This window comes from Anoplolepis gracilipes, chromosome 17, assembly GCF_047496725.1.
Source record: "Anoplolepis gracilipes chromosome 17, ASM4749672v1, whole genome shotgun sequence".
Lineage (NCBI taxonomy): Eukaryota > Metazoa > Arthropoda > Insecta > Hymenoptera > Formicidae > Anoplolepis > Anoplolepis gracilipes.
The window spans coordinates 8,698,853-8,723,636 of NC_132986.1; the positions used below are offsets into that span (position 1 = coordinate 8,698,853).

The following is a 24,784-nucleotide window of genomic DNA, read 5'->3' on the forward strand; positions in this document are numbered from 1 at the left end:
AAGCGAGCGGATAGAAAGGGACGCGCAGCGCGCAGAGTCGATTCATTTAGACATCGCGAGCTTGCAATAACCTACAACGAAGCCGGGGTTATTAAATTTGTAATTAGTCGAATATTACGCTCGACGTCGCCGCGCATTTTCGCGTGTACGTGCGTGTGTTTAGCGTATATATCCGCGTGCGCGAATGCGTTAATACGGGTTTCATTATGCGCGCGTAATATAGCTCCTTACGCTCGCGGATCTCTCCACGATATCCGAATAATTAGTGATCGCAGCCCTACCTCGGTCGAAGCACCGCGTTTCGTAGCCGCGAGAGAAAGAGAACCGCCGTTTTCCTCCCGACGTTTTGGGCGAGAAAAACAGCGGCATATTCACCAGTCGAAATTACACACACAACCTCGTTAATCGGAAGAGGAAGCAAGAGCCAACATTTATATTAAATTCGTCGTCGCAATAATTAATTCTCTCATAAATAATCGCGGCCGCGAGCTCTTGCGAGTCATGCCCCGGTGCTCGCCCGGTGCTTTGCACCCCGCAAAACTAATAAGCCTCGCGCCGAAAACGCGCACGACCCTTCTGTATCTTTAGCTTTAATTTTGCGTCGGTAATGACGAACTCTGCGGGGATTCCCTATCCGATGTTCAGAAACGGCTGCTTCGAACAGCGGGAGTTCATTAAGAGGCGGGCGAGGCCTTGGAAGGCCGAGAGAAAGAATGGCTCTATGATTCCAGATCGTTTCACGAAATTAGATCGCGGATCCTCGCGAACGGGATGTTGCTCGTCGTCTCGCGGATCAGATGTACGTGCGTGTTCGATCCGATAACGCGAGTCCCTCTCGATTTTCTTCTCCTCCCGGTGATATTTTTCCGGTCGGCATTCCGAAGAGAGACGTATGTTTTTTCGGTCGCTTTGACGTTTTCGATCAAAACGGGACGCGCGACAAACAATGGGGTGGGATTTCGCGTCCACCCCAAACGCATCGTGCGCATAACGCATCCGATAATGACGATAGCAATTGTAATTTCGGCACGACAAAGGGCCTCTGTAAAATGGCGAAGGTATGTCCCCGCGCTCTTCGATCCGGCGCGGCCGTCCAACAGCTTTTTTAATAAACGATACACGTGCCATCGGCGTTTCGGCATTCACATACGCCAATGAATTTTTATCGCGACGCGTCGTCGCATGTCGCGGCGTGTAAACATTTTTTTTTTTTTTTTTTTTTTTTTTTTTTTTACCTAAATCGCGAATCCCCAATTATTCGCGCGTTTATCCTGTTATCGAGTAACGTAAAGCCCGAACGTCGTAACGCCGAGCGACACACTGTTACATTCATAACCATCAAGCGAACGAGACGAAAATTTTTACAGAGCCGCTAACTGTGACGTGAAAATTTTAATCACCGTCAAAAAATTTCAGTCTGCTTTGTGTACGATAAATTATCAAGAGATATGTTAAACTGATTTATTCGCAACTTCTAAATTAAACTAAATGACCAAAAGGTATATATATATATATATATAAAACTAGCTAATGCCAACTTAATACGAGTGATTTCGCGTAACCGTTTGTTTAATTCTATAAACGAAATTAATCTCGTAGGAGGGTAGTACATTTTCTCTCTGTACATCTCGAGAAGGGTCGTTTCCTCGTAGATATTTCGACCAAGTCGAAATAATAAACGGCTTGGATCTACGTGGAGGGTCGTAACATGATCCTTAGCGCGCGCGCTTCTGCGAGTCCAGGAGTGAAAATTCCACCCTTAGGACCGTGACATTTGAAGCGAAAGGGGTTCGGCGACTCTCTCGTAACGAGTGTCCTCGTTGTAGACGCAACGCGATCTTAAAAGGATACTTGCAATTGTAAGGTAGTATTTTCTCGAGTATCGTGTCAATACTTTTTCCTACTGTAATTAACAAGGAAATCTGAAAAATCTCTCTAAAATATATCAATATCAATTCTGTTTCAAAGATATAACTTCATGTTCGCGATGCACGTCAATTTAGCGAGGGCGCGATCTAATTCAAACAAACGTAAGGGCAGAGAGGAAAAATGGGGGACTTAATTCAGGAACGTGGCGAGACCATAAATTACTGACGGGAGATTCCTCGCTGACGTACTACAAGCGTTGAAACTCCGGTTCCTTCGCGCGAAGGGCGATGGATTCGAATTACAAACGATGCCGTCGTCGACAAAAAGGGCCGGGAGTCCGATCCTCTGTGTTCTCTCTTACCAGATCCTTATAGATATTATCCGGCATATCGCGAGAGACGGACAACATTTATCAAACTGTGCGCGACCCGTGGAAGGCTCTTTCCCGAATTCAATCAGCGGATGCCTGACATTCCACGAACATCAATAGGCCAAGTGAAATAAGACGTCTAACTTTCTGACATTAATTTCCGATTTTCTTCGATTCTATCTCAAAATTCCAAGTTGCCAGAAAAATCACTGTTACACATTTCCAAGATATAATTATAATTACATTTTATAAATGATCAATATTTACCTCTTCTTATTTCTAAACTATTTCGTATTGTGATGTATTTATCGTAAAAAATTTCGGCAGATTCTTTGTGATCCAAAACAAGGAACATTTTTTTCCCGTAAATATTAATTCGATCCTCAACGATAGCATTCTGTACGATACTTGTGTAGTATGCCAGCGATATTGACTAAACACTGAATGTGCATCTCTAATAAACACTTCCCGCTTCGGAATTTGTCTATCGGAAAATAATCGCCGGTATTCGGTAACAAGAGCAACGCCATCACAAAATCCATAAACATCATATCGACATTCTCGATATGCCGGATATAGTAACTGACGCATACTGCTATACTATATGTATATATATATATATATATATATATATATATACATATATATACATATTACTAAACTTTCAAGAATGTATTAAAAACGCGTGTAAAAATCGTAAATCCTTATTAGATTAAGTTGAAACAAAAAGATGACGCGAGAGACACACTCGGCACATTTTTTTTACATCGCTCGTTCAAAAGAGTGTACCTAGGCATTTTTCAAATTAGTTCTCACTTCTTCAGACCCTCGTCGTTTTGACTGATAGATCCGAGCAGCGGTCACGACGCAATCGTACACAGGCTACCGTAACTAACTCCATATCAATCCGTGTGTATTCGCCCTCGCGCCTTCGCCTTCCCGCTCGTAAACGAGTCATGATAAATGACATGAGGCCCACCGACGATTGAGATTAATTCACCGGCGTGCGTCTTGCAATTGACTTTGACGTCTGCACAATCCGAGGCGGTTTCCACGCCGAAAATCGCGTCGCTCTCTCAACTTGGCGCGGTTCCTCTCTTGTTTTTCTCGACGATACGTTCCACGGATCCTTTGATATTGGCCGATTATTCGGCGGCAGTGAGATTAATAACGGACGAGACATTAGAGAGTCGCGTCGACGATTCGCAGCGTACAAAGCCACGTTGTCGAAATTCAATTCTTCACAGGATGAGTCGGAATTATTTTGAAAAATCGATCGAAGCGCAGCATCTCACCGAGAAAGGAAGAGGAGCGGAAGATATCGGCGAACGACGACGCGCGCGCGGGGCCCCACTCCCTCTCCCCTTTCCCCCGTTTCCGACGAACCAGGCTAATTATGTATCCCCTGCGGGACCCCCGCGGACAGGAAATGAGACTCCCCGAGTTCTCCTCATCCGTTCCATTGTATATATGTATATATATATAGAAGGATACGTCCGCACACATCCACGTGAGCAACGTACATATTCCCGCGGAGCCCGAAGTGAAAACGCAGTTGTATTAAACCCGACCGAGGGGATCAGATACGAGACACGGCGGCGATAACCTCCGACTTTATCCTCGCGCGGGACAGCGGTTTAATTAGACGACGCCCGAGATTCGCCTAGAAATGTTGATTGAGCTAAATTGTTTTCCTCGGGGGCATGCACACTGTCTTCGTTGTCATTCGACCGAGGCGTTTTCCCTCACCCAGTCGAGGGACACCTATCTTACGCGTTCCGGGGGTGCTAAGGAGACAATGCTGATTAAGCGACGAGATAACCGGCTGTTTAGTCAAACGACTCCTGGATCGTTTCGACGGCCCGATTGTTTCGCCTCGGATTTTGGCCGGGGACAGGCTTGTTAATTCACTCCGCAGAGAACGATTCTACCAGGAGGATTTAAAGCGAAATACGATTACGCGAGTAACTTTACATGAGGAACTGAATACGCAAACTAAATGCAGAAAGTAAGAAAAAATAAAATATAAACATCATTGACGAGTTAGTTTACGTCGCGATGATACGTTGATGACGCGCGAATAGAAACGTTAATACGAAAGATCATAATTTTAGGGAAGCAAACGCTAAAAGTGAAAACACGCAGCAGAACGATTTTTCTGTCATCGAGTTATCGAAAATCCGGAGAGTACTCGTAACCATTAACGTCAGCAGTTAGAATGGAAATAGAATGGTATAGGGTGTAACATGAAGAGAGAGAGAGAGAGAGAGAGAGAGAGAGAGAGAGAGAGAAAGAGAAAGAGAGACTGTGAGATGTTTTTTTCTTTCGTTAACGCGACCAATGTTTGTATTGAACGTTGTCGTTCCGGTTCTATTCCTTCTCGCACGCATTTATGCATGTAAGAAAATATGTATACATATAAATGTATAACTGAATTAGACCGGAACGCGTGTTCCCATATATAAGATAAGAAGAGCTCGGTTAATTTTATATGAATCGACAAAACTATATTAATCTTCGAACACTCGAAAATTTATAATTAATCGAGACTGATGACTTTGCACATAATTTCCAATGTATGCAAATTTAAATTAATTAGTAAGTATTCATAAAAAATGCAAGAATTTTAGATATAATAATTAAATGCAATTAAATTAATACACAAATAATAGTTAAGCGAATAATAGTTTTAGAATGTTACAATTAGATATAAAAGAAATGAATATATAATCGAAATATCATTCTTCGCACCACTATCTCCAGTTAATATTTAATGTACCGTACAAACGACTGGACAGAGCGATAGCGCGTCAACGGAGGACATATTAGGTTTCCGTAATAAAGTGTAATGCGTAAGACAAGCCCCGAGTAGAGAAGCTCGTTAACAGATAGCACTTTGAGTGCACCGGCACTATGCGTCATACATCAGAAATGACGTTCGGGGGTATGCGAAGTAGGGATGCCTAGAAAGGGTCTGAATTATGAAACGGACCCGCCCGATTCTCGAGGAATGTACTTTGCTGTTGCTGTTACCACTTTTGTGTGTGTGTGCGTGTATCCATGGTATACGTACATACGACTTAAGCAACGTAACATGGCCAATTTGTATCTTAACGAATCATTTTTTATTCGCGTTACTTTTTTGCAGTCTAAAATAAATAGTAGCCGTGAAAATGAAAAAAATACCGATCGATCAAAACTGTAATTATTAATATATTTGATTTGTTTATTAATTTTCTCGTATTATATCACAGGGAAAACAGCCTCGTCTCGCACACTACAATCTTTCGTGGAAAAGCAAGTACGGTAATCTGTGACCACGGTCTTTTCCCCGCCATCGTTTCACGAACGTAAAAGGGCGACGGCTTTTCCCGCCGTGGCTGATCCACCCCGCGTTCCATCATCGCCCGCGCGCAAAAGCCTCGAGAGCATTTTTCAATTCTCTGCGAAACTTTACGATAGGCATCTTCCCCAGGAGGAGAAACGGGCGCGCATCCCGCGCGAAACATTTGTACATAAATCTGAAAATTATGACCTTCGCGCTCCCTGCCTCCGCACCCTGCTTCCTGCACCCCTCGGCGCCCTGTGTCTCGCCACCCCATCGGGAAACAGCAGCAGCATCGGGGGAGGCATATGCCTGCCAACGCGTAACGGAGAGATAACCGCGGGCTAACCCTCGATCTAAACGCGACGCGTACGTGCGTACGTACGTATATACGAGGCTGCGTATCTTGGACGCGTGTGCGTCGCGACGCGTTACCATTCTGCTCCAAAGTCGCCCATAAAGGCCGATATAAATTAGAATCAGTGAAAAATAAAAATCACTTTCCAGCAATGCGTCGAGCACGGATCATTCGATTAAGGGCTATCGATAGTCGTTATGGGATCTCTCTTCTCCACGATGTGACAGAAAAAAAAAAGATACACAGAGATAGAGGTCGGAAAAGGGGAGGGAGAGAGTAGAGAGAAAAAAAAGATAGAGCGTGATGGGGCTTATCGCGGTTTCGGATGGAGTCAATCTGCGGAGGTTTCACGCCGCGCCGGGACGTTTTTACCCCAATTCCAGTCCCTCGTGGACTTTTTACGTGCCCTAACCCGCCGCTGCTTCGTGCCTCTTTTACGCCAAAATTGCGGGAGGACTCCGTTTCGTAGGATAGAAAAAAAAGCTCTTCGATATCCTTCGGAAAATGCTCCATGTCCGAAAGCTGAGTATCCTCGTGATATTCGTTATTCGGATTTACGAAGGTGGCGTCTCTATCGAAATTTATCATTCACGGTATAGAAAAATAAATAAAATAGAATTATTCACAAATCTGACGTATCGGCAAAAAGAGACTTCCTCTCTCGCCTTCTTATCTGTCAAAAAAATTCAACATCTGATGAACATGGTAGAAAAGAGAAAAAAAGTACGCAAAATCTTTACCGCAGAAATTTCAATCGTAGGGGATTAAAATCAAAATCGTCGAGGGGAACATCGAGTAAATCAATTCTTTGGCGAGATCGCCGAAACTTTTGACGCATCATCGATTGGACGGAATATCGGAACCACGTGCGCGCATATAAATACTTCCATTCCGATTTACCCCTTTGCGTATCGTCGCTCCGAGGCCGGGAGCGAGATGCATACTCGAGGGGGCGGAAAGGAGGGTTGCCGTAGCACGGCACGATGGTTCTGCTTGGAGTTTGGCGGCGATAAGTCTCCGCTGTTCGATCGCTTCCCGGCCTTTTCTGAACGCCTCGATGCTCAGCCGGCAGGCAAAACGCAAATAAACTCACGGATACCGGCCCCTCGCGGCAGCCTCCGATGCCGCTAACCCACCCACCCCTATCCATTTCTTCCTCATGTCTGCCCCCCCCCCCTCTCTCTCTCTCTCTCTCTCTCCAAGTATTAGAGTATATATTCAAGAAAAATACGTTGCGAGAAAAAATCAAAAGTTATCGCGATGCGATGCAGGCTTTTTGTTTTCGCAAACACAAGACGCATATAGATCAGAAAAATACTCTTACTGTTACAGGCGCACTTGCCTTGAATAATAAAATTAATATACTTTTCTTGAAATTATTCTTCGATATCAAGTTCTGTTACCTGAACAATTTTTTGAATAAATCTATATTCATGAAAATTGTATCAATTTTAATTTTTTCCTTTCGATAGTTTTGATACATTAACATTTTTAAAACCTTTAATTCCATAGAGATTTTTTTCAGAAAAACTGATTAAAAAATGAGAAAAGGAAAAGAGATAATATGATAATATGATAAAACATTTGTGATTCTTCCGTCTCTTTTTTTTTTTTTTTTTTTTTTATAGATGTATGTATAGTATTATACAACGACGACGTAGATGCAGAACGACGCGTGTGCGAAAATATACGCGTAAAAGGGCCCTTATCAGGTTTGCGCAAGAATAGGATTCGACGACGCTTCCGAAAGCCATAACCGAAACGGTAACCGCCACCCTCTGACTGATCGAACTTATTCTTTTCCTTCGAACCACCCTCTCTTCCTCCCCCCTTTCGTCGCACATTCGAGTTCCAGCGATAATATTTGGCTGAAAGAGCGGCGGGGGCCCTCGAGAAATGGCGGCCGCGTCATTTTTCTGGAAAATTGAATAGACAAAATCGAATATTTGCCTACTCAGCCGACGATTCTCTCCCTATGTCGATTTTTCGGTGAGAAATCGTTTCGAGAGATAAAGATCGGAAAGAGATAACGGAAAGATTGAAATGGACGTAGAGACAATATCATAAGTAACAACCTTGCTCTATTTAAAATAGCATTTAAGCACGCGAGAAAAATAAAGAAAATGCGCGCTTAATTACTGTTTATTAGCACCAAACAAGATGACACTTTACCCCTTCGCCTCGCACCTTCGCACTTTCTCATCAACCTACGCTTAATTTCTAACCCTTCCGCACCATCCGAGCGAACGAGAGGAGGGCGGAAGAGCGCCGGGAGTATATTAAGCGACACTCGGAATTACAAATAACAAATTGCAATTTGATTCCCCGTACGCCACGCTTGTACGAGGTGGGGAGTTTCCGCAGGGCCGAGGGCGCAATTTATCATTAGCTCGCCGACAATTTGGTGACGGCCTTGCGACCTTCATTCTCCGTCGCGGAAAGGGAAATATATCGCTCACATGCAAATGGATATGCTTTTATATATATATATATATATATATATATATATATATATATATATGTAATATTTGACGTTCAAGTATTTCAAACTTGGACAAAATTTTCCTTTCTATTGTATATTAACTACAGATATCAATTAATATAAATTTTTATTAATTTTCACTGACTTGTTGCACAAATTTTTCTCCTAGGTTATCAGAAGAAACATGCGAGCAAATATTCTTTGAATTCGCAGTCGAGAGGAAACAAGCAAGATGAGCAAGAGGCTCATACTCTTCGCGCATCATCGCCGCGAAAAATACTACGCGAATCGGAGGTGGTATCTCGCTCGGAATCATCGCGTACCGGGTGATCCCGAATAAACAGAACCGGGGCTAAGCCCCGATGGCGGTGAAGGGACCTCGAAGGACGAGCATCCACGGTAGGTGGGTGGAACGCGAGGGAGGCGCGGACTGAAGCGGTTTATATGGCTGTATGGCTAAAGGCGCATCCCCCGAGCCGTATCGATCGTTGACTTTAAAATTCAAAGAGACCGACAATAGCTTCCCTTTCCGACGAGCCTCTGTACTACAATATCATATTCCGTTCCTTTCGTTTCATTGTCTGGTAAAGCCTGCGCTAATAATAAAAGATTGCTACCCTGGAAGCTATGCTCAGAGAGAAAGAGAGAGAGCAAGGAAAAGCGCGCAAGAGATAAAGAGAAAAGATACGACCGGCAGAAAGAGAAAGAGAGAGGGAACAGGGGCTCGGCTTGGAAAAGTCTTCCTAACTTCGGTGCTACATCATCCAGATAGCCGACCCATAATGCGTCGGTGAAAAGTTCGTCGAATTCTGCGCGAATTTAATATGCCGCGCACGACCGCCCCTTTGTGCCGCTTTTGTTACGCCGCTGTCATTCCGCCGCGTGCCGTTTGGTTTAACTGCGATTTACGTTGCTTTAACTATGATTAACACAGATTACACAAATTTACACTCTAGACCATTATCGGCGGGAATTCTTTTTTTCTTCTGCACAACTTATACTCTTTAAGAATGTCAGTATTTATAATCAACGAACCTAATTCGATTGCAAGAAACATTGAGGAAATAATACTGGACAACGGGTTAAGAACGATTCGTTGAGATAAAACTGGAAGGGATCGAAGAGAGATAGACATTCGGTAGACATTCTTCTGGCAAGAAGCAACAATAAAGCCCGTTCAAATTACATAGGTAACGAGGACAGAAAGCGAGATATTTGTACGGGAAGAAAGGGAGATGGTATAGCCGGAGGGGACGTAACAATGGACGATCATATTAAATCATAAATGTAAACGAAGATAGGGCGGTAGGATGAGAGAAAGACGCAGCTATACCGCAGCCCCGAATAATGAAACTCCTCGATGTCCGATCAGAGTCAGAAACATGACTGCGTTTCTACATCTACGCTTTGTTATCTATATAACTTGAACAAAGTTATTTTATTAGCGCGTTAAATAGATTTTTTTTCCTACAAGAAGAAAAAGCGACAGAACCCTTAATTTAAATAAAAATATAATTTAAATTTTCATTTATAATAAATAAAAATATAAATATGCGACATATCCCTTTTTCAAAGATATTTTTGCAAGTTTTACATACACGATGACTTTAGGCAACCCATCAACGGAGAGCAAATCGAGAGCCACCTGCGCGAGTCGCGCAAGAACACATACTCGCGATACCTGAATCGAGATTAAACGTTTCGAGGGATGCGAAATGAAATATTTAGCGAGCCACAGGGTCGAAACGAACCCCGTGCGATCGGTGGACCCCTTTGTCGGCGCGTTATAGACATCGAAACGAACAGGAATGCAATGTAACCCCTTTTCACCGCGTGTCGTACACGTTGAATTATTATAACGTCGAATGCAGCAATGGACTTTTATCTTCCGATTGAACTCTCTACCCTAACGTAAGTATCATGCTCTTCTCCCTTTTTCTGTCATAATATCTGTCTATCTCTCTCATTCACTATATTTCAAATATCTCGCAATGTCACATCCGTGAGATTATTTGCGTATAAAAATAAAATCTTAATTGTACGGTCAATCAGATTTTAGTTATTGCTTAATTACTTTTACAAAACGTTCGACTTGCCTATTTTATTCATTAATGCGTGTTATCGCGTCAACAAAGAAAACAACCGACGATTGTATCACAAAATGACTGCGCATGGGAAATGTAAAAGAGACGAGGGAAAAGGTGTCGAGGGAAAGAGGTGAGGAAGAATAAAAAAAAAAAAAAAAAAAAAAAAAAGATGACGAGTCATTCACCGAAATGGATTAAGTCGTGCGAATATTGACGCGCGGTGTTGGTTAGATCGATCGGCCGTGTGTTTCACGGAAAGACGGGCGGGCGGACGGACGCTGAATGGACCGGATTGAAATGTCGGACGGCGTGAATGGCGGCTTAAAAGAAATACATTAGCGCAATGTGAAGGGTTACTTGAAAATAAACTGGAATAAGCGAGTGCTGCGCGCGCGGTTACACTCAAACGCCACCACCGGCTGCTGATGGTGGTTGGTCGGGCGCATTCGCCCTTTCCGCGCTGGGTACTCGATCATTCTTTCAATGCAGAAACGACACGCTACCGAGGGTGAGCGTCGACTTTATGGACAGCCCGAGATTTTCCACCGAGACTCGCTCGCGTTTTATCCGCGACGAAGAACGCGGGAACGGTCTCCATTCCGCAACTAATGCGCTTTTTTTCGCGAAAGTGAGAAAGCGTAAAAAGCGTTTTTATCGAGTAACGTTTACGAATTGTTTTCATGCAAATAGCGTATAACAAGATTACACAAATAAATAAATATGTAAATATATATAGATATATTAGCTTGAAAAAATTTTAAATTAAAAATATATATAATACGTCTACGTGTACGAACTATCTTTTGTGTCATTTTTTAAGAAGATACGCGCGACGATCAATAACTTGCGTTTGGACCAAGTCAAAGTCAGGACTGTATGTCGACCAATTACAATGGACATTAAACGAGATGATAGCACGCACGATAGCCAAACAGGTGCATTATTCGAGCGAATGGTTTACGACAATTTTATTGTCGGCCCCCGGTGTTCAGCGGCCGTATTTAACATTTTATCCCGCCGCTTCCAGTTCCCTCGCCTATCCCTCGACTTCCGAGAAAGAGTTAGGATTTTATTTTTCAACTACATGTGTAAAAGGGCGACGGGGCGAAGGGAGCCCTCTGGATCGTTTCATAAAAGTCGTCTGGCACATTCATTCTCCTAGATTATTGCCCCGTCCGCGAGTCGGCAACATACAGAAAAGAGAGAAAGAGAGAGAGACGCGGGATATATTATTTTATTTATTATTTCACTTTAAGGCCATGTCGCGACCGTCCTCTTCTCTCTCTCGCTTCACATCTTCCAAGGATTAAGGCGGACGGACATAAAGAACGGAAACGCCTCGTTTTGCGTCACCTTGGGATCTCTGCGAAATACCGGCGAGCGACGTTCCTTATGGAGCCGCTTCGCAGGAATCGTTCATGTGCGTAGTTTAATTAAGCCAACGTTTATCGTAAAATGCGACTATGTACAAAGTTTCGAGCGCCGTCCGTGCATATCGTACATGTAACATGCGGTCGGTCATCATTTTTACATTTTAATTTTTTCTTTTTTTCTTTTTTTCTTTTTTTTTAATACGAGCATGCGATTGTTCAGAATATGTATTCAAAGAGATGGACAATTAAATAGAGAGAATAAACGAAAATACAATATATTCTAGCGTAAATTCGAGAAACGATACTTTTGGAATATCGCCTGAATCGCAACAATCTTCGTAATCAAACAGAGATAAAGTGGCATTCAGGGGACTCCTCGCTTACGTTTTTTTTTTTTTTTTTTTTTTTATTTTACGACGTTTATATCATGTCGCGCGCGTTATCGCATTAAGTCTCGCGAGCTTCATTCAAATATTCTTATTCCGCGAGGGAGAATCGCGTTTCCACTACGGGGGGGAGAGACGACTCTTCGTTAAATTAAGGAAGCTGTAACAAAATGTGAAATCGTTGTAACACAGTGTCTTTCTGTAAGGGTGAAGAAGACTGGGGGACGCGGAGACGCGGGGAAAAGGGGAGGGAGAAACGGCAAACGCGCTCGCAGCTGCGACATCGTGAAATTACGAGGTGGCGGGTGGGACTTGCCGTGTCGCTCCTTAGAGGAAGCGTTGACAAATGACGGAGGCAACTTTTATTATTTTAGATGTCGGCCCATCAGACGCGCGAGCGGTTACGGCCGCTCACGAGCCGCGGCGTCGACTGGATGTGTTTTACATACATTTTGTAGCAGCGACCCCCCCGGGGCGCGCTGCGCACCCCCGTTGACAAATGGCCTTGGGGTTTTATTAGACGAACTTTTTAAGGTACTCCCCTGAGCGCGCGGACGTGTGGTTTACACTAAATAAAGATAAGCCGCGCGCACCGTATCCAGCACATTTTTCCTCGCTTTTCTTCGCATTTTGTTTGCTATCGGCATATTTCCTAAGCATCTGGACGAATCGATTCATCGTCGTTTATCGCGACGATAAGCAATTTTTTTATGCGTAGTCAACAAAATTATATTCCTCTTTGGAATAATTTTCGTAAAACTTAGTTAATTCGCCTTCCCTCCCCCCTCCAACAATCTTCTAAAATCACATTTCACGCGGCTGCGTCAAAATACCAGAATAATCCTCCGATTTCTCGCGAGAGAAGGCAAGTCGAATGCACGTTTCGCTCAGGGAGAATATTTACGCTGGCGATGACAAATGGTTTTTAGCACTCGTGGTGGGTGGATGCGAGAGAGAAAAAGAGATAGAAAGAGAAAGAGAGAGAGAGAGAGAAAAAGGGGAAGGGTAGAAGCAGAGGGCAGAAGAGAGAACTAGAGTGCTTCGCAGATGCGTCGTGACTGATGATCCCTACTTCCAGATGTACTATATACTCCCGGTACTTTTATCGGCGCTTGTTTGTTCAGCGAGCTCCGAAATACCAGTGGCAACGGCGTGCCGTCGCAGTGGATCACGCGTGGTGTTACGCGGGAGGGGGGGGGAGGGAAAAAAAAAAAAAAAAAGAAGAGAAGAAGAGGAGGCGAAAACGAAGCGAGCGTCCGCGATTACCAGCGACGAGAAGAGAGGAGAAAAAATGATAGTTGCATCAACACAGCGCGTCCAGGCGTATATATATTTATGTGTCGCCTCGCGATGTTGGGCTTTCGTCGTACCCGATGATGGACGTCTATCACGTGAGACAACGTCCGAAGCATTTGCTTCATCATCAACATCACCACCATCTTCTTCTTCTCCTTGTATATGTTTTCCGTCTCTCTTTTTCTTGTTGTCAGTCTATTCGTTGCCATCACCGAACCAATTTTTCTCGAATAGATTTCTCGATAAATACGAGGAGACCAAAAGACGAAAAGATCGCTTAAATCTCACGGCAGAAGAAGCATAGAATTTCACGCGATTGGGAAATATTTTTTGATTCGGGATAATGCTCGGGTTCGAGCAAAGTACGCGAATGTGTTTGCTAGAGGTAAACGTGAGAAGTCTTAGATCCACAATCAGATTCCGTGTAAGAGTCTGGAGAAGCACGAGAGAAAGTAGAGAGCGATATTTTTCTTTATTGCGATGCACGCGAACGGTAACATTTCTCGGCGATCTCGGCAGCGGCCGAGATTCGACACTGTTTGCTTTGACTCGCGCAATTTTCTAGCCCGGAGCGAGCATCATGTAAAGAGAAGAGTAAAGTACGCGGAATTATCAATTAGCGCGATGAGCGGCCACTCGGCGTACGCAGAACGCGGCTATGTAAATTGAAGAGGTTACACAGTTTTACATATTTCAACAGGATTCATGCGCGGCGGCGAGAGCGGCGTGAGGAGAAGCGGAGGAGGAAAAGTACGAGGAAGGAGAGGCGACGATGGAGGGCTCGGTGGCCACTCGAAAAGTGCGGGCGAAGCGTTTTGTCGAGTGTTTTATGGAAAGCTTTAGAATTGTAGATTTTCTCTCTCCCGTAGCGCCCGGTTGGATTTATGACGGCCGACGTACGCGCAAACGTACGAGCGCGATGTCCCTGCTACTTGTGCAGCGCGCGCGCGCGCCAAGCGGCCGAAAATATAAAAGGATATTATTTAAATTCTCGAAAAAATCCGCTTTTTGCACCGGCGACGGCGACGATGGCGAGAGTACTTCCTTAAGAGTGTGATTGGGAGTCTTTCTCGTGGAGGAAGTAGACAGCGCAGGGAAAAGTATATTCCGAAAAGTCGATCCTCTTTCGCATAATCAATGTCAAAACCATTTTAGAACCGTTGATCAATGTGAAATGTAAAGAACATAAGAGAGGGACGGCCGCGAGCAGCAGCCACATGCCAAGTTGCTATTGGATTTCAATTGGAAAACGATTATTCTTGTCGAGTGACCGTGGCTGCCACTTGGGCTCGTTTGTCACCGACGCAGAGAATTACGTTACTCTTTACATCGCGCTGTCACACGCAGAAAGTACTACAAGCGAAAAAGGCACTCATTCTTTTTCTTTCATTTCTTTCCTTCTTTTTTCTTTACTCTCGAAATATTTTGCATTAAGAAAAAAAAAAAAATTTAAGCACGATTTAATATCGAAAATAATTAAAATATCCGAAAGAGTATCTCTCTTATCGATATAAAAAATAATTTATACAACTGGATTTTATTTATTTCCATGAATATTTCTTTATCGTGAGTTTTCTACACACGCCCCTAGGCAAAGGAACGGACATCTCAAAAGAATGCGATGCACCGCGCGTTTCGCGCATGCAAAGCGTCGGCTTGATCAAAGAGCACGCGGGGTCGTTCCGAAGGAAGGGAGAACGTGGACGACGAAGGCAGAAGAATCTGATTTCGGCAGCGCAATCGTCGGGAATGCAAAGCACACACGGAGCTATTTGATCTATATGCATATCGTAACAGCTCTCGCTCTCGAGCTAGGTCGCATGCAGCGGCAGCGTGCATGTGCATCTCGTGGGAGGAGAACGCAGGGTGAGGAACGGTGAGGACGAGGGAGTAACGGGGGATAGGTCTGACCCCCGCGGGGCCAAGCGCGTATTTACGGAAGGGTCGCTGATAACACGCCGACGATTGTGTCCACACGTCTCCACCTCCTCTGCGTCCGGTTAGGTTCACGGGGCACACGCACGCACGCACGCACGTAAGGGACACGTACACGCATACGTACACGCACACGCAAATGCGCGCGAACGGAAACGCTCGCCCGCGCGGGACGGACACTGCAAATATTAGTTCATTACCAAAAGTGCCAGTGAAACCGAGGCTGCGAATGGGTAGCACCGCGGAACCGCAGGAACGTTCGTCCGCGGTTTATTTAACGGCGCCCTTCCGGCCGCTTTTCAATTAACCGCCTGCCCCGCACCCCCTCCCCGGGCTCGTCCGCCGCCCACCCGCTGACCGCTTCTCGGGCCACCGCCTCTACGATTGGAGAACGCGCTCCTCCATTTCTTATCTACGTTAGACATCTATAATATCTCGATGAGATTTATTCGAGAAAAGAGTATCGAGTTTCTCGTCTCTTTCCATTATATAAAAGTGTCTTGGGAAAATTACTTATTTACTACGACTGGATCGATGGCGAGAGTAAAAACCGGCAGGATGAGAACGTATGGAAGGTGCCCCGGAAGTGCAGTAGGGAATCGCATGTCGCGGGAGTATAAATAAGAACACATCAACGCGCGTGTAAACCCTCTCCCCTTTCCCTCCCATATCCCGACCGTGTCCGGAACATCGCGCTACGTAATATACTGACATGTGTGTGCGCGCGCGCGCGGCGCCAAAGGGGAACCATTTAATAACAATATATCTTGGCCGACCGCGCGATATCGCGGCGAAGTATACACAACGGCAGCGGCGTAACGACAAGGATATTGCAGCGTTAAAATCGATATTTGTTCCGCTTAATTAAGACGCACGGCGTAGACGATTGTCGTAATTAAATTCCGATTATCGAGGGTGCAAACTTGGGATATAAATACGAATATAAATACGCGCGAGTGCAATGAAGCGTGCAAAGAGATCTGCGTTTCATATATAAACGAAGAGAAACAGCATGAATAAGAGCTAAATATATTTTCAACGCAAATCAAATGAATTGAAACTAAATATATATATATATATATATATATATATATATATATATATATATATATATATATATAAAAAACCTGCGTCTCTTAAATGTCACGATAGGCGACAGGATAAGTTTGAGACCTCATCTACGCGCATTCAACGACACAAATTACATGACGATGATCGCAAACTCGTTAGTCAGCACATCCGATGCGGCGACACAAATAGCACTCGGCTGTCTCGCTGAGAAAATATCCGACGAAAGACGGCGGCTTAACGAGACGAGAGCAAAGAGCGGAAAAAATATCAAGAAGGATGACAATTTCACGGTACATTAGCGTCCGGTAGGAGTATCCGAAGACATGTTTGCGGACGACGCGACTAATTATGTTTTTAATTAATCATCATTTTGTCGGGCCGCGCCGACGACGACAACGAGAACACGTTGAAGTCGCCAACGTCCCAAAGTTTGTTCGGTTTGGCTCGTTACCAGCCGATGACGTACGCTCTAATAATGCACGTTGGCACAACATGACACCTGCCCCTCTTCCCCGGATGGTTCCCTTCGACCCTACGTAATACCCGTCGTCGCAGTTCCTCCACCCCTTGCGTAACGCAACGCTATGCTTGCACCCAAGCCGCGATCATTCTCGTCGCTTGTATCTGCGTCAACGTAAATGACTGTCAAAATAAGCATTTTCCACGAAGAACCATGTCGTTATATTCTACGAAAGATAATCTGTTTATTATTTGTTATCGCTTCCATTAAAATTCCTGCGTCTTCTGGCAAAATGCTATATAATATTATCAAATTATTTGCATGCAAAATCGACTTGTTATCATTAACATTCTCAGAACGCACTCAAAGATTGATCATCTTTTTTGACAAACAACGTCACGGCGCTTCTTATGATAAATAATTCACGTTCGGTCAATAAATAATTTAGCCGAGTTAATAAAATAAACGTCGCTTAGTCTTTCGATTCAGTTTCCTGCCCTTTTCGCGCTCTCTTCGAGAGCGGCCTGTCAGAAAAATGCCGCTTTAATTTATATTTTCACACGACGGAGAAGTTTACGAGTCGAAAGATTTACCGTTGATGAAACAAGTGTATGCTCTTTTCTTTTAGTTCACGCTAAAGTCTAGTGTCCCTATTTCTTTTTCTCCGAGCCCGCTCTTATATCACTTTTTATTATTCGCGCAATCCCTGTAATTCCATTAATCGGTCCGACGTCGCTTCATTCTCTCGCTCTCGATTGACTCGCGGCTTTGACGATTCCTTTCGTGCTGCGTCGCAATCAATCGCGCACACGATATTGTGGAGCATCCCGTGGAGGGATGATCCATTATCATCACACGCAGAGGATGCGGGATCCACCTCACACGACCGTCCGGTCACGACAGTAACAGGATGGTGATGTAACGCGATCGTTCCTGTAGCATCCTTAGAATGTGCCATCGTCGATAGACAACCGATAATCGTTTCGGGGAAGAAGGGCTCACCTATCGATCAAGTTTGCCGAACGCGAGTTTCAACCGTGCGGTTGTCGCGAATCGAGAATGTTTTCGGCTGACCGTCCGCACCATTCGATTTCCGTGCGAGATCCTTGGAATCACGCAAGCCAATGACGAGACGAAGAGATGCGCCCGGCGCAAAAAAATCGCCGGGCTAATTGTCGTCTAGATTGTTGTTGGGATTAGATCACGGGAACGTTAGCATAATCGATAGAACGATCAAAAGTGACTAGACGTGGAATCCATAAACGATCGGCGATGGATTTTTATACCTGCCTGGTGCGCGCGTGAGAGCAAGGTTCGAACCGCTTTCGTGAAATTAGGGTGACCCCTAACGTTGATTGATCCTCTATCTCTCTTCCTCGAGCGCCAAGTGCACAGATCACGTTTCATTAAATATCTAAGTAATTGCACGGACGATCGCGCGAGCACACCGGCAATTACACGTGAAAATTATGTCGGAAAATTACAGGGTGGAATCCAAGCAAGAAATAGAGGAACGGAGCAACGCCGAGAGAGGAGAGACAGAAGAACGAGAATGATAGCGTAACTAATGCGTGCTTTGTCAACGCCGAGATAATCGCGCAATGATTTTCGCGCATAATTCATTTTACTCGGCATAATTTGCCATCTTGCGATCTTACTCAGATCAAGTCACCTTTGCATAAATATTAAGACGCAAGAACGAGTTTTTCATAATTGGCAGAGAGCATTCTAATCGCATATATACACGCGCTCGAGGTATATATTTTTAAAAAAGAAATGATATATAATTGGCGAAACAATCATCACACCAATATATACACGACAGTAACAATACGTTGTAATAATTAACCAATTATCATATAGTCATAACAATAAGAAATAAGTAAAAAAAAAAAAAAAAAAATGATCACGTACAAGTGCCGGGAACAATCGAGATAATCTCTGATAGTCAAATCTGCGCTTGATATGCGCGATTAAGCGGACAAGGCGGAAAACGTCGCGTCGCGGCACATCACGTAATTATGGGATCCTCGTTGCGGGATGCTGACAGCTCCGAGCCTGGACCGGTTGCCGCGTAAACAGTATTAATCACAATACGCGTATTTGCACGCACGTCGCGCCGTTACAACCCTACGTGATGTTCGTAGTTACAGTAGAGTTAGCTCCGTAGGTGTTTGCACCGTTCTACGTGCACGTGTGCTTGTCCGCGCGCTGACAGTTCGTTTGAACGCAATTAGCGTGCCGCCTGTGATGGCATAAGAGAGCGGGAACGGCGATCGCCGAGGCGAATTAAACATTTCGTCGTGTTTGCCGCGAAATAGACAAGAAGTCAATCAGTTTGACAGATCCTGCATCCGGGTATTTTTCAGTTCACGATTATCTAATTATCTTATTTTCACGTAATTTGCGCAAAATAGCGTATTATGTGTCTCACTTTGGAAAATGTCAATAGTGACCTATGCTTCAGATGTAACAAGACATTAGAATGATAAGATATATTTCAGAATCAACGTGCATGTTATCATTTAATTGATAAAAAATAAAATTTTAATTTATTTTAATTTTAATTTATTTATAGACACTTGTATGAAATGTTTGATAATATTAGTACCTACGCATTTCGCATTCTATAAAAACTTGAGCATTTATCTTTGTCTTCTTGTTAATCTAATCGATAAAACGTTAACGCGCATCGAACTGAGACGAATACATTAAAGTAAGTATTCTATTAAATGATTATGGTAATATCGATCGCACGTGCTGTTCTCGTGATACAACTCGATACCGGCAGTAATCGCGTGTGGTTATCAAAGTGGCAAGAAATGAAATATCTTACGACGCGTTCCACGTGTCCGTTTTGTGTCCGTCGTCGTCGACACGTTTCTTTGAGGACGTGGTCGGCAGTCACGAAATCATGATCGTAAATGTAAATGGGCGACGTGTCATCCCGTTAGCAAGAGGGACAACGGAGACGACGAAGAAACGAGAAGCAAAATCAAACGAGATAAAGAGAGAAAGCAAGTGGAAGCAGCAGAATGAGTCGATCGTAACGACGAGGCTCAACTTTATGAATATTATTTTCCAGCAGATGTCCTGGCCGATAGGACGTCGTCGCCGTGGCCGTCGCCGTCGCTGTCGCCGTCGCCGTCGTCGTCGTCGTCGTCGTAATTAATGACATCGCGACAGTGCGACGAGGAGAGTGACTCCCCCAAGTCCGGGATTGGTTGAAATGAGATGACGGACGAAAGACGGGGAGAGCCGAGGGAGGACCGGTATGGAGATGCGGAGGCAGCGCGTAAGGGGATGCCGACGATAAGGAATCCAACGTAGGAAGGCAGCGAGAAACTGACGGCGGATGGTAGTCGGACGACGACAGACAATGCGCGCCTGAATTATGCCGGAATGACTGGGTAGTTTTAAAGCCAGGAAGCCGACATTAGCGCATTGATATCGAACATTCTGACTGCGCGGGGAACCATTAATATTACTTACTTCATAACGCGCGCGGAGCCGCCGCCGCAGTACGCCGAGGGTCGACCGGCAACTCCGCAACTCCGCCTTCATCCGCTCGTAACGACTGCTTATCCGCCAGTCATATACATATATCCAAAAGTTCAGTTCTATAGGTATCACTCGCAACGAAGAGAATGATCGACAACATGCAATTATGATAAATAAAAATGGTAATTTTACTACAAAGTTATGAACTTTTGGCATGTGTCAAACGAGAAAGTAATTATATTTTTAGATAAAAAATGTTAATAAATCTCATCTCCCTCGTATTCGAAGAACCACGTAAACAAACTTACGATGAAATTAATGAGATTTAATCGACCGAGCTGGCAGATAGACTTAAGGGGAAATCAGAGTTTTCCTCCGAGTAGATCAAATGGATTAGCGAGAACAAATCATCGAGATTAAAACACGACGGAGAAACGGACGAGGGAGAGCGAAGCAGAAGTGACGGAAGGAGTAACGCGATCTTCGGTCGTTCCGGCTGCGTTCCGTATGCTTGTAAAATCAAAAGAGGACAAACAATTAATAAAGCCGGCGCCGTCGATTAATCAGAATTTAACTCGCAGTTAAATACTCGAGGATCGCCCTCGGCTGCGCGGCTGCTCTCGCGCGTATCTCGAGGGAACGAACGAGTGCGCGGGCCACGCAGGATAAACAAAGGTTTACATCAGTGTCAGTCGCAACAAGTCCGAATTCGTCTAGGGTTCTCGCCATGAATATTCACGGTGTGCTCGCCGGTCCGCCGCCCTTCCACAGCAAACCACCCCCGTCGCTCTCGCTTCAGTCCGTTTCCCGGCCCCTCGTGCTCTCCCCCCTCCCCGCTGTCGCTGCCGCCGACGCCACCCGCCCCCGCGGCCGCTTCCCGTGGCCTCGTGCCCATTTACCACCCCCTGCGATATCCATCGAACGGCCACCAGTCAAAGGCTGAAATCACAATACGCGTTTGTCCGGTTGACGAAGTCGACGGTGGGGTCGACGGTAAAGCAAATAGAACGAGAGAGAGAAAGAGAAAGAGAAAGAGAAAGAGAAAGGGTGGCGTACACAGTGGAAGTGGGGAAGCGCGCGCGGGGGACCGCGGAGCGAGTGGTCGGCGGCGGGGCTCGACCAGTGGTCATTGCCTTTGAATTGGAAATTACGTTTCGGACGGCCAAGTGTCGATTTTCACCCCCTCATATTAACGGCTCTCTGCCGTTCGTCGCGTGGAAGCGCGAGGACCGACTCCTCCCTCTCGCATCTATGTCCTCCCACGAACGAGGGTAAAATTGAAGATTTTCGGCATGCTTGGCTCGTTCATTTGGCCCTCGTCTCCCTCGTATCGCTTCAACTTTTCCGTTTTTTGTTTTTTTTTTTTTTTTCGCACCAAGGCACGAGACATTGAATTCAACGCGAAGCAGTACGATAATATAGCAGAGCACGCTGTTTCGCACCCTCTCCGCCGAGGCTGACGAAGGGAGAGGGGCGCGCACGACCCCTTTCCGAAATCAACCCTTTCGAAGCGACGGCGACGGCGACGGCTCTCGGCGGACGCGAGTATTTCGCAAGCGCTCGAATGATTTAATCCCCGAATGATGGACGGGCACGTCGCGACGATGATCTGCGTGCCGTGAAGTGACAAGTGGTTAGGATCACGCGGAAACCTCGGTGTGACTCGGCTCTCCGGCCACGACGGTGGGGCTGTGTGTTGGTAGCGGATGAAACGCAGGTCGCGGTGGATGGATTTTGCGGCGAATAGAAGAGGGATGGAATGGTGCGACGGGGACGTAAAGAGGAGGGGAACGAGCTCTCGCACCATACAAATCATGTTGGCATTACTACGTCAGGCCTGGACTCAACTTGTCGCGCGACCGGAAACTCGATACCGCTTCCCCGGTAATACTGATTTATCGGGAAATGCAGCGGCGGCCTAGGCCGCCGGCGTCATCGAGCCCGCTCTGCTGCGTTTTGTATTTTTGCCGTCGGTGATGTAGCGCGATTTTTTCCGGCTAATCGAGAATTACGGGTTCACGGGTGAACGGCGTTGCGCGAACCCTCTCGCACGTCGAAACGCACGCATGTCGGAATTTTTACGTAAAAAAAATCGCGATGACCGCGAGCCATGATCCGGCACGATTTTTCTTCGTCATTTTTTTAATACGATTAATTAGATGTCCTACCTTTCGAGATGTTTGACAATATCTTCGTAGGCAGCTCGGCAGTTTTCCCAAACCGTCCCGGACCTGTGGAACACAAAACAAAAGGCGGTTACGACAAAAAATGGAAAAGAAAGCCTCAGCCTCGACCTCGACCTCGGAAAAACATTGCAAATCAAAAGGGAAACGAAAGGAGAAAACGCGTCGAGATCCGCGTCGTGGGTCGTGGAAGAAATTGCATAATCGCGAGGCGTCCTTCTACGAGAGAGGACACGCTTGATTAAGAGTCCTCGTTTCGTCTCGTCTCTCTCGGTTACGCCGCGATTCGACCGTTGCCGAGAACGCACCGAGAATGAAGAGCCTTTGATGTCGCTGATTAAAAAAGAGATGTCAGCGCGGGAGGAGCGGAGTTAATTTGTACCTAAGATCGTGGAAAGAAAAAAGATATAACGAGAGAGAAGAAGGAAGAGCGGATAAGTTAATCAAAAAGGAGGAGCGGGGGAGGGATCGAATCTTCGTTTGCGCGTAATGTAAGAACGAAACGGAAATTAGATGGCATCGAGATCGTATGTCCCGAAAAACATCTCTCCCGCTGACGGCGAGATGCTTCAGAATCTAATGTCAATATGCCTGACGCGATTTCCACGGTTCTCCTTCGCGTATTTGCACAGCGGAAAATGAACGACGTCAATGTCGATGGGGAAGCGACAGGGAGGAAAAGTGAAGAATATAGGACAGATAGACACGAAAGCCGTACGTGTCGTTTGTGAAAACTGGTCGAAGAGGTCACGCGGAGGGAAGAAGGAGATATATGTCGAGTTAAGGGATGACGATAGAGACGGGAAAGAGAGAGAGAGAGAGAGAGAGAGAGAGAGAGACAAGGGACGCAGGGTGGACGAAAGGGACGCGGTGACGGTGGTGGCGTCGGTGTCCCAGGATGGGGTTGCGTTGAATTAATCATATTCCGGTGTTTGTCGTAGCGCCCCCAGACGTAATCCGTCTTACCTCCCGATCTCTCTCGCTCGCTCGCCCGCTCCTCCGCGATAGATTTGCATTTTAATTAAAAGCAAAGCGCTGAAATCATAATGCGAAACGTGCGGCGCCGCCTTCGCCGTGTCATTATACACGCGCGCCCGCGCGTGTGTGCGTGTCCGCGTGACGTACACTCGCGCGCGTCGCTACACTCGCTCTCACGCTGCTGCGTCGTCAAGAAAGATTGAGACGCGTTAAAAATCCGTAGCGTCGGTTCTGCATTAAATAATCTTGCCCAGCGCACGTCGTCGAGTTTGCATTCAAAATGCGCACCAGATATATAGCCAAGATGCGACGAGAAAAATTATTCTCGCCTTCTCTCGCTTGTTTTCTGTCACTTTCTTTATCCTCGATCGTTATATTTCTCGTCCAATCGCGATTACGACTTATTTTTCGTTACACGACGCGGAATCGATTTAAATTACGTCCTTGAAAGGAAGAAACGATCAAATCTCTCTCTGTCCGCTGTTAACTCCCGATTTTCCAAGCGCGCGCCACCTAAAGCGAACTCTCAGGCAAAGAGGGTAATGGTTGGCGGGACGGGGCTAATTACACGGAGCGGATGTAATCGAAAATTAAGGCGAGTCTCCGTATTCTCCAAAGCTCTGGCTGGCTACAGGAGCGCTTCGCGGCGAGCGGGAACGTACCGAGAGCATCTATTAGAAACGCGTTAACAAATGCCCGGATTAGTCTTGTGTCTACCCCCTCGAGCAAGGACGAGGTTCCTTTGGTTTCCTTCTATCTTTCTCTCTCTCTCTCTCTCTCTCTCTCTCTCTCTCCTGCCTATCTATGGTTCTTTGCCGCTCTCTATACACTCTACGAAACCGAATAAGCCGCGATATTCGTCTTGGGACCACGCGTAAGGCGGCGAGGAGATTTGCTGCCCCAAGAAGATCCTCCGCGTCTTCAAAGGTGGTCTAATACCGCGCGAGGATAAATTTAAATGGTCGTAGCACTTCAAGGTCGATATAAGTCATGAATAATATCATACAAAACACATCCTTGAGAGAATACAAGGTTCACCACGTTCCCATATATAGTATATAAGATGAAATTATTTTTGCCAATATTTTTCAAGAAAAAAAAATTATTAAT

General features: G+C 45.4%; 1 protein-coding gene across 6 annotated transcripts in view; it reads right to left on the reverse strand.

The window, feature by feature from the left end:
* Dac (dachshund family transcription factor) overlaps positions 1-24,784 on the reverse strand; it is a 188,733-nt gene that overhangs the window by 70,678 nt on the left and 93,271 nt on the right. For all 6 annotated transcript variants that reach the window (XM_072910044.1, XM_072910043.1, XM_072910042.1 and 3 more), the window contains one exon: positions 22,682-22,744. In XM_072910044.1, the coding sequence (XP_072766145.1) occupies positions 22,682-22,744 (63 nt within the window). The remainder of the gene's footprint in view (positions 1-22,681; positions 22,745-24,784) is intronic.